The sequence below is a fragment of the Coffea arabica genome, chromosome 4c, assembly GCF_036785885.1.
Source record: "Coffea arabica cultivar ET-39 chromosome 4c, Coffea Arabica ET-39 HiFi, whole genome shotgun sequence".
Classification (NCBI taxonomy): Eukaryota; Viridiplantae; Streptophyta; class Magnoliopsida; order Gentianales; family Rubiaceae; genus Coffea; species Coffea arabica.
The window spans coordinates 12,373,241-12,384,087 of NC_092316.1; the positions used below are offsets into that span (position 1 = coordinate 12,373,241).

At 34.1% G+C, this 10,847-nt stretch overlaps 1 protein-coding gene across 1 annotated transcript; it reads left to right on the forward strand.

Annotated features, from left to right (window-relative positions):
- Positions 1–2,105: 2,105 nt before the first annotated feature.
- Positions 2,106–5,330, forward strand: LOC113738797 (uncharacterized). Its single transcript, XM_072046051.1, has one exon. It carries the CDS (start codon positions 2,260–2,262, stop codon positions 5,116–5,118), a length of 2,859 nt encoding a protein of 952 aa, XP_071902152.1. The 5' UTR covers positions 2,106–2,259; the 3' UTR covers positions 5,119–5,330.
- The last annotated feature ends 5,517 nt before the right edge of the window (positions 5,331–10,847 follow it).

The following is a 10,847-nucleotide window of genomic DNA, read 5'->3' on the forward strand; positions in this document are numbered from 1 at the left end:
GAAAAATTGCCCCAAAAATGTGTGGATATGGTAAAGAGGCACCATTGTGCACCTTTTGAACACTTGAAAATCCGGAAACAAAATTTCACTGCTGCTCAAATTATAATATTAGAATTTTTCATTAATAATCTGTTATTATTGTCTTTAATTTTGCTCTATACATGAATAAGTAAAAAAGAGTTTTAGATAGCTATATTTTCTTTTTATTCAGAACCGACATACATGTGGGCACTTTTCATGGGTAGATAGAGGAGAGAGAAAAGTGGCTGATAAAGGAGAAAGAAAAGATGACCCACAATGACAAAAGGTTAGAACCTTTTGTCATCCGAATTTCTTTTTTTTTTTTTTTGCGTCCCATGTGCCAGATGGAGGGAAATTTCCCTCCTCCATTATTCCCGGGTAATTTTGGAAATTTTTCTTGATCCCTTTCATAAACCTAGAGATATGGATATTTTGGGTTGTTTATTATTTTCTTAAGGGCATTACTGTCTTTTCATTATTCTGTTTATCTCCATTAGGGTTAAACTTTAGTCTTTGGGGTAAACTGTGGAAAAACAAACGTTCTAGGGTAAATTGAAAAATAGCCCATACGTAAAGGGGATAAAGTACGATTAACCCTAAAATGTATTACTCCACTTTCTGATATCCACATCATCTGAAGCATGGCTGCTTCTTAATTTTTGTTTGCATTGAATGAGAAAGAGAGAGGAAACTACAATGTAAATCAATGGATAATAAACATGTACATTATCTTAGAAAGTGGATGGAATGGACAAGATCCCTATGAAGAGGAGTTTGAGGAGAAAAAGCAACGGAAAATAAGGCAAATTCATCGCCCTGATGTAGTACTGTGATGCTGATTGAACCTCTGACTTCTACCATAATGGAATTTTACCTATTTTGTTGACAATTGACAAAGGTCATTGAACACATGTATTTTGAAGTCAAATAGTACAAGCCAATATTTTCCAATAGATCCCTAAAAATCCCATGATTTTCTGTAGCACTGTTTATCCAATGTCACATTCATTGCACATCCAATATATCCAAAACTTGGCACTGGCCATAGGTGGAAAACCTTGTAGGGATAGCCCCACTATGTTGAAGTTTCTTGTTATAGCGGCAAGTGCGTTTTCTCCCATAGCTTTTTTGTTCTCATATTTCAGCTTAGCCGTCGGACCATCTTATCTTTACTGCGGCATGCTCCATCCTTCCATGATTCTATCATTACCTTGAGAAGAATATATCATACCTTTTTTCAACAACTTGAAAATGAGAGGAGCAATCTGTGTTAAACCTTGGGCCAGTTCAGACATTAGGGATAATAAGTTTAGAATTAATTTTCTATATACTATACACTATCAATTTTGAATAAATGATAATTATATAAAATTTGAATATTCTGAATAAATTGGCAACTAAACAATTTCTTTAAAAGAGTAGGTTTAAATATTTAACACGTAAACATTTGATGAATATCACACGAAATCTAGTGTATATGTCGCATCAATTTTTACTTAGTATGTGTAAAAATATATATATGCTGCAGGTTTACATGCTTCAAATCTGAAAAAGTTTCTTTTAAGGGAAAATATTAAGATTTTCAGTTCAAAGAGTTTTGGGTGCTTTTTAGTCCAATTTTCTCATATTTGATGTTGACTAATGCAATGCTTAAGAACACTTGAGTAAAGGTACCGACACCAATTTCACAGACATGCTATTATGACATGAGAGACCAAATATGAAGATATACTCAACCACAGCTAATGAGCTAAGGCACCATACCAAACACGTTGAATATACAACTTTGGGGGTTAATTAATCTGAAATTATTCAGTTCAATATACCTGAAAATTTTGGGATTCTTTATAATTAGGCAAAAATATTTCCTTGGCGGCAAAAGTAAAATAAAATATTAGGAAAAAAGACATACTGTAAATAGTCTTAGAAAAACACCTTAGTTCATGAGAAAGTTTTTTTAACTTTTCATGCATTTTTTATTATTATTGCTTCACCCTGTAAAGATGATTAGAAAGGCTTACGTCAATGAAACTATATAAACTCATTGGCATGGCAGTTTATCACTGTCATCTCCTACCCTTCTTGTTCTTGAACTCCTATGATCTCTTTGCTGTTCTTCTGATAATTTTTTAAATTTGAATCTCTTCTTCCTTTGCTTGTTTCTCCAAAATGGATTGAATTCCTTTGTCAAATTCACCAAAACTTGATGCTAGATGATTCCGAGTGACAAACTTTGAAATGGCCAGCCTGCATCTTTGTTATTTAATGATTTTCTTCTCAGTTCTTGGTTCTGTACTTGTAGCATCTCTAGAAGATACTTTATCTGATTCAGACACTCTTCTCAGAATAAAATCAGAACTTGAAGATCCAATTGGAGTTCTTGAAAATTGGACTCCAGGGACTAACTTCTGCAACTGGAATGGGGTTGCATGCTCAAACGATCAAGTTAATATTGTCAGTCTGAATCTTTCAGGTTCAGGACTAATAGGTTCAGTGTCTCCTCAACTGTCACAGCTCAGCTCTCTCCAAATTCTCGACTTGTCGATGAATTCTCTAACTGGAATGGTCCCACCTGATCTTGGTAAGCTTCAAGAGCTAAGGCAATTGCTGCTTTTCGCTAACTCTCTCTCTGGGATAATTCCTGCAGAGATTGGTCTTCTGAAGAAGTTGCAAGTTATGAGAATAGGAGATAACTTGTTAACTGGCCAAGTTATACCGGAAATCGGTAACTTGACTGAATTGAGAGTTCTGGGACTTGCATATTGCCAGTTCAATGGAAGCATACCAAAAGAAATTGGAAACTTGAAGCATTTGAAAGCTCTTGATTTGCAGGAGAACGATCTTGATGGTCCCATTCCACCCGAGATCAGTAGCTGTACTGACCTTCAGGACTTTGCAGCATCAAACAACAGGCTTGAAGGAAAAATTCCTGCTTCAATTGGAAGCCTTGAGTCACTTGAAATCCTCAACTTAGCCAACAACAGCCTCTCTGGGGGAATTCCGACCAAGTTTGGGTCCAAGTTGCAGTACCTGAACTTGCAAGGGAATGAATTGGATGGCCAAATCCCTGTAGAGCTTAACCAATTAAGCCAGCTTGAGGTTCTTGACCTATCAGAAAATAAGCTTTCAGGGCTCATTAATCTATCCAATTCTCAGCTGAAAAATCTTCAGGCTTTAGCTCTATCTGATAATTTTTTGACTGGTAGCATTCCTGGAAGTCTCTGCATTCCTGATTCCAAATTTCAACAGCTTTTTCTGGCTCGAAATAATTTATCTGGTAGCTTTCCTATGCAGATACTGAATTGCTCGTCCCTTCAACAATTGGATCTATCGGGTAACAACTTTCAGGGATCATTACCTTCCAGCCTTGAAAGATTAGAGAAATTGACAGATCTTCTGCTCAACAATAACAGCTTTAGTGGAACTCTGTCTCCAGAGATTGGAAACATGAGCAACTTAGTTTCTTTTTATCTGTTTGACAACATGATTACAGGAGCAATCCCTCTTGAAATAGGAAAGCTTCAGAGCTTGAGCATTATCTACCTGTATGACAACCAGATGTCAGGAAGCATTCCAATGGAGCTAACAAACTGCAGCAACTTAATTGAGATTGATTTCTCCGGAAACCGTTTCTCAGGTTCAATTCCTGCAACAATTGGAAGGCTAAAGAATCTGTCTTTTCTACTGCTGAGGCAGAATGACTTGTCAGGTTCAATACCACCAAGCCTAGGCTACTGCCAAAAGCTTCAAAAGTTGACCTTGGCTGACAACAAACTATCCGGAACATTGCCACCAACATTCAGATTCCTTTCCCAGCTGATCATGTTAAGTCTTTACAATAACTCATTTGAAGGTCCACTTCCAGAATCTCTTTCCCTTCTGAAAAACCTCGGGATTGTAAATCTTTCTCACAATAGATTTAGTGGAACCCTTTCTCTCTTGTCAGGTTCAAATTCTTTGACACTTTTAGACTTAACAAATAACAGTTTCTCAGGCCTAATTCCTTCTACTTTAGCCATGTCTAAAAACCTGACTCGTCTCCGACTTGCAAATAATATTCTCATTGGTAGCATTCCTCCTCATTTAGGCCAGCTCAAGGAGCTCTACTTCCTTGATTTGTCTTTCAATAATCTTTCAGGAGAGCTGGCACTTGAGCTTTCCGGTTTGAAAAAGCTTAAACACCTTCTCCTTAACAACAATTCCTTTTCAGGAACAGTTCCTACATGGTTAGGGAGTATGGAAGACCTTGGGGAACTAGATCTCTCATTCAATAAGTTCAATGGAACAGTGCCAGTAGAGCTTGGAAACTGTTCAAGCTTACTTAAACTCTCTCTCGGCAGCAATACCCTTTCTGGAACAATCCCATCTGACATTGGCAATCTTACGTCTCTGAATGTCCTGAATCTTCAAAGTAACAATCTTTCTGGTCCCATTCCGCCAACCATCCAACAATGCAAGAAACTCTATGAGCTCAGGCTTTCTGAGAACAACTTAACCGGCTCGATACCATCAGAGATTGGCACCCTAACTGAACTACAAGTCATTTTAGACCTGAGCAAGAATTCCCTTTCTGGTGAAGTCCCTCCATCTCTTGGAAATCTCGTGAAGTTAGAAAGACTAAACCTCTCTTTCAATCAACTAGAAGGAAAAGTTCCATCATCACTTGGCAAACTCTCCAGTCTTCACAGGCTAAACTTGTCAAATAATAACCTCCAAGGGGAACTTCCATCAACTTTTTCAGGATTCCCACTAAGTTCTTTCTTAGGCAATAAGCTATGTGGCCCACCGCTAGTATCATGTTTGGAATCTGCACGACATGGGAAGAAAGAGCTGTCAAATACTGCAGTGATTGGAATCATAGTGGCCATCGTCTTCACATCAACACTCATTTGCTTGGCTTTGCTTTATATCATGCTAAGAATCTGGAGCAACTGGAGAGAAGTTTCAATTTCTTGCTCAGAAACTAGTGGACTTGAATACAAAAGGGGAGAGGAAGAATGGGTGTATGGGGAAGATATAAAGAGTACTGAAGACTACTGGGAAGAGAACACTTCGCCTCATGGTGCCTTCACAAAACAAGCAGATTTCTCCTGTTAACATTCATTTTCTATCTGAAATTGAGTTTATCACAAATCAGAAAAGAGTCCCTTTTTTGTTCTACATCTTATTCATCTAAAATTTTTCATACCGTTGTGTTTTGTAAAATTTCTTCATTAGTTTTGTTCTTATTTTCTTTCATGCTGTACATGAGTCATGAGATGCTTTTATTTCAGAAACGGAATGTTAATTCAATGTGAAGTTTTCATGCTGCTCTTAGTTTTTCTTGGTTTAAGTTTCAAATTCATAAATTCATTTGTGAACCCCCCCCCCTCTGATATTAAATAAATAGAAAGAAATATTTTAGCTATTTTCTGTTGGTAAAAATTACTACATCAGCTCAAAAGATGTAATTAAAATTTCTTTGCGATATTTTTAACTCTTAGAATTTAATTCTTTTTTTCCCCACGTTGGCTGTATGCTAATATTCGTGTGTTTTCTCTTTTGTTTTGTTTTTTATCTATGAACAAAACAAATCACCTTTTTTTTAAGACAAAATAGAACATAAACGAATTTAGTTCATGGTACTATTTCAAAAACAAAAACGAATTTAGTTCATATGTTTTGTTGGACAACAGCATGTGTCGTACGAGAAATAATGAGTTGGAGTTTAGGCCAATTTTGGGTTTTAAATGGATCAAATTTAAGCCAATTAAGTCAATCTAGACCCGATCCTAATAATGATATCAAATTCAAATGGTTCATATGTTTAACCGTTAGCAATGCTCAAAATTAATACTCCCTCTGCTCCATAATTTGAGTCATTTTTCAGAAAATCAACTTTTTAAGGAAATATGTAGTCATTGTACTTAGATGAAGTGGTAAGGTGGAATAATGAATGGCGATTGGGTGAAAATGAAAATAAATGATTTACAACTTTGATTTATTGATTTTTACTTTAGGTGTTTCTTAAATAGTTGAAAATATTTTTAGTATTTCAGAAACAAGCCTCGACTTGATAAAAAGTTTCTATTTTATGTAAAACACAAATAATTTTACCTATAGTTACTAAATTTGGCTAAACTAGACAGTTCAACTAGTCAACCTGGTGAACCGCGGATTAGTAATTAGACCAAATAAAGAAAGAACATATTGATTGTTTGATAACCCGTCAGGTCAACCAATAAAATCCAAAAAACTAGCCAGTTCAACAACCGATTGGCTAATTACATTTTGTTACGTTATATAGCCACTAATTCAACCAGCAAATCCATAGTTGAATGGCTAACCTACTTGGACTCTTGGCCTTACCGAATTGGCATGAAAATTTTAGATTTCCATTCTATTTCAATTTATGGATAGTGATATCAACGTTGTAATGAGTAGGATGACAAAATAAAAAAGAGTTATAGGCTTCAGATTAGCTTTTAGGAGATCAGGAATTCAAGAGAAACTTTGAGAATAGTTGTAGGGATGTAATGGCAAGTTGACAATAGGGAAGGAGATATCTTCCTTGATCAATGTATTTGAGTGATAGAAAATTATAATTTAATAGCCATGACTAAAATAGTTTGGCCACAATATGTGGCTTAGTCAAGAAGAATTGTTTCCCATTTTTTATTTTCCTTTTTTTGTTATCTTTTTCCCTTTCTTATCAACGGCTTGTCTCTTGAAAAATTATGAAGGTTATCATAGTCATTGTCTATTATTAAGGGAGGTAAGTGTAATATTGAAAACGTCAAGAAAACTCAGTGAAATTGTCAGAAACCTCGAGGGAGGTTTCTGAAATTATCCCTAAATTTTATACAAAAGGTACTAACAATGACTTTCATGAATATTGTTGTTGATACACATTGAAACTAGTTTTGATATAATAATGAGAGTTACACATCTCAAATTAGTGTTTCTTTCCTCATGTATTACTTTCATTTGCCTTTTTTAACCCTCTCGTTCATTTTTCTATCGATTTTATTCAAATTTTAGAATGTAATTCAAATTGGCAAGGCATCAGGAACATTGGAAGCCAAAAATTGAAACCACTGTGAAAGTATGATGATTTTTATTTTTTTAACTTCACTAGGATTATATTTGACAAATTTTGTGAAGAGGGTAAGCTATTTCTCATAAGCATTATTATTTCAAACAATTTTTATAGTTAATTAGAGTCATATAAAGTTTTAGAATGTGAATACAAACGCACCCCATAGGAAAGAAAAACAATAGAAAGAATTTTTATTTTTATTTTTTAAAAGGAAGGAAAGGAGGGGGAAAAATGAGAGTTCTTGTTTGAAACTTGATAAAGAGTTTAGGGGTACGGGTGCTAGGGAATAAGTTCAAGAGGCAAAGTGAAATAAAGGGAAATGTTCAGGGGCAGGGGTTACTTGTTCTTATATATAGATGTAGAATAATACAAATAGTCCCTCATATTTCACAAAAAAAAAATTTTCCACTAAGTTGGTGCAAAACCCCAATTCAAACATATTTTTGGCCACTTTGGGACTACATCAGAAAAGTTTACATAGTTGTGGGACCATTCTACATCATTTAACGTAAGGGACAAAAAAGATTTTGTAAAATAAAAGGGACTATTTTTGTTGTTTTTCCAAATGGATAATTTTTAAGTTTAATTCCGTAAAATCCAATACCCAAGCCATAGAAAAGGACTGGCATTAGAACAGTATTTTAAATAAAGTTGAAAGCAGTTACATGAAAAAGATTCTAAAAAAAATAAATAGGAAAACGTTAATTATAAATTTAACTCAATAGAAAAATTTATCATTGATGTTTACACTCACCACAAAATTGTATACAAATTGTAAGTAGGCCTGTCAACGATCCAGATCTAGACCAAGACCTGCCTCAGACCCACTAATTTTTTATGGGTACAGGTATAGATATAATTCCGTTTACCTGACTCGAACCTAGACCCATTTTTCCTAATAAAAAAGCGGGTCCAATACGAAATATTGCATTTTGACCTGTATTCAACCCAGACCCATTTACATAAATTAATAATTATAAAATATATACAATTATTAATACAACAATCCTTATTATATAATAAATTAACAATTATAAAAAACATAAATTTATTATAAAGTTCGACTCGTATCCGACTCGACTTGACCTATACCCGACCCGACCTGACCAGTATCCGGGACCCTTCAGGTCCGAATCCAGAAGATCAAGTATAAGATCCGTCGGATATACGGGTCATATCCGAAATATGCATACTAAAACTGGTCTGGATCCGAAATGTTTGATTCTGGCACTTGCCCTACCCGTTGACAGATCTAATTGTAAGAATTAAAAAAAAAAATTCATGCCCCCTTTATAAAATAGCAAAGTTTCTCCAATCCTACTTAAAACTATTCCTCATATATTATCAACTGTCTTTGCTTTTCTTATTGCCTTTTTAATCTTAGTATTTTGCAAAGTTGGATTGTCGGTTCACTTACCTGAACTCAAAAAAGCCTCTTTTGTCATTTATGGGTATATTATTTTGAGTTTGGTTCTTAGAGCTTTCAGATGATTCGCCTGGAAAAATAACACAGTCCTAATAATCATTATAATTGGTCTTATATTTTTCAGACAGTCTTTTATACTTCTACTTTTTAACTTAGATGAGTTCTGCTGATATTATCAACAAAATGGTTTAATTAGTGTTTTACATTGATTTCCAATACTCTATTTGGCAAAAATGATAAAAATGGTTCTGCCATCTTGAAAATTATTTTTACTCACCGACATTTAAAATGATCCAAATTGGCCTTTCAATGTAAAATATACTAATTTAACAGTAAAATAGCTTTTCGTGATCAGAAAATAGGCTGAAATTGGATTTGAAGTACATCGATACGTTTTAAATAAGTGAAGAACTATTTTGCATCATTTTAAACATAAATGACTTAACCAAAAAAATTGTGAAATATAAGTAACTATTCTTCCATTGTTCATAGATCCAATATAAACCGTAACGACATAGTATTTGTTATGAAAAAAAAGAGAAAAAAAATGATCAAATACGCAAAATGCCCACACAAAAGTCAAAAACGACTTATCGTTTGAAAATATGCAAAGAATCCCTTTGTAATTTCAACGACTTATCATGGACCCATCACTGCAACCCATTAAAATATCACATTAAACTAATTTTGTGGTTTTGCCGTCAGATTAATTCCCTATCAAAACTCTATAAAGGGAAAGGGTAAATCTATCAAAAGTAAAGCAGACCAAATTTTAAATATTATGATGTAGCGTTACAACACAAAGCATGCCAAAAAGGACTGCCCAACAGTACCTCTTTTTTTTTTTTTTTTTTCTCTTTTCTGCAAATCATATTAGGGTCATTATGATGTCGTAGATATCTTTTTTTTTTTTTTTTTTTTTTGAGGGTTGATGTTATAAATATCTGAATACTAGGTTGGAAAAAAATAATCAAATTTCAAAAACTGTCTGCTGATACAACTAAGTAGGTTAATTCGACATACCTAAATTTAACCTCTTAGAAACAGCAAAAGCACAAACTAAAGAGTTTGTTTGTGCTTTATACATTTTCACTCTTTGCAAAATATGGCCGCTCTGCCCATTATACGTCGCATGCGGATGGAAGATTTTGCACAAATCAATTTAATGCCAAAAAAAAATTCATTTAGCACAAAATATCACATAACTTACCCAATATGGAACTCAAATAGCACTATAACCTATCAAAAAAATAAGCTCTTCTTTAGGATGTATATTTTGACCCAAAAACAATGGTACTAATTGTTTCAAATATGTATCTTCAAAAAAAAGGAAAGCAAGGATTCAGCTCAAGTTTCAACTCAATAAACACTATACCTTGATGACTAATTGCCTGAGATTTTATGATATAAACACCATGCTTGCATATAAATAAATGATTAAAGTCTTGTAACATCACTTGGCATGTAGAATAATTCACAAATGTACAAGTTTTCACTGACCATAATAAAAGAATATGCGTAAAAAAGCTTGTTTATAGATATAGCCATTTAGGCTTCAACAAGAACCTCAGAAATGGTAGAAGGGGAGAAACTTGTGAAGGAGAAGAGAGGCAAAAAACAATACAAGAACTCTTTCACTAGGGTTTTTATGCATTTTATACTGAGTTTCTTGAAGGTGCTGGAGAAGATACTTTGATTCTAGGGCTGAGGGCAGCGGGTAGGGTGGCAGGGCAGCTGCAGCCTGCAAAGGCAGGCAAGTTGGCCTGCCCGAATTTATATTTTACATATTATGTACTAGTTGGCAACTTGTCATCAAACTTATCCTTTTAGCAAGTTGCTGCGCATTTGATGCAGTGCTATCCATGATGTTACCAATGATGCAAGTTTACCAACCATCACCATTGTAAAATATATATATATATATATATATAATCTTATAATTTGGTCTCTTCTTTTCTTCTGTTCTTTTTCCATATTATCTGGTCTTTAGACTAGTTTGTATGGCAAGATGAATTTATTTCGTGATGGTGTCATTTTCTTGTGATTTTTGTTTGAATTGTGATTTTTTTATGAAAATTTTTTAAAGTTGTAAACACATTTTTCAATCAACTTAATTTTTAACTTTACATACATCGCATCCTTAAAAAGTGTTATAGTAATTTTTTCATAAAAAATCTTTAAAATTTGCAATACAAATAACACCTAAGTAGGGGTGAGCAAATGGTGCATATTCGGTAATTCGGGTATATGAATTTGGTAAATTCGATAATTGGACTTACATAAATTTAAACCGCTTTCAAATTCGAATTGGAGATACACAAA

Coding starts and splice junctions, on each gene's coding strand:
- LOC113738797 (XM_072046051.1), top strand. CDS start 2,260: ATGGCCAGCCTGCATCTTTGTTATTTAATGATTTTCTTCTCAGTTCTT.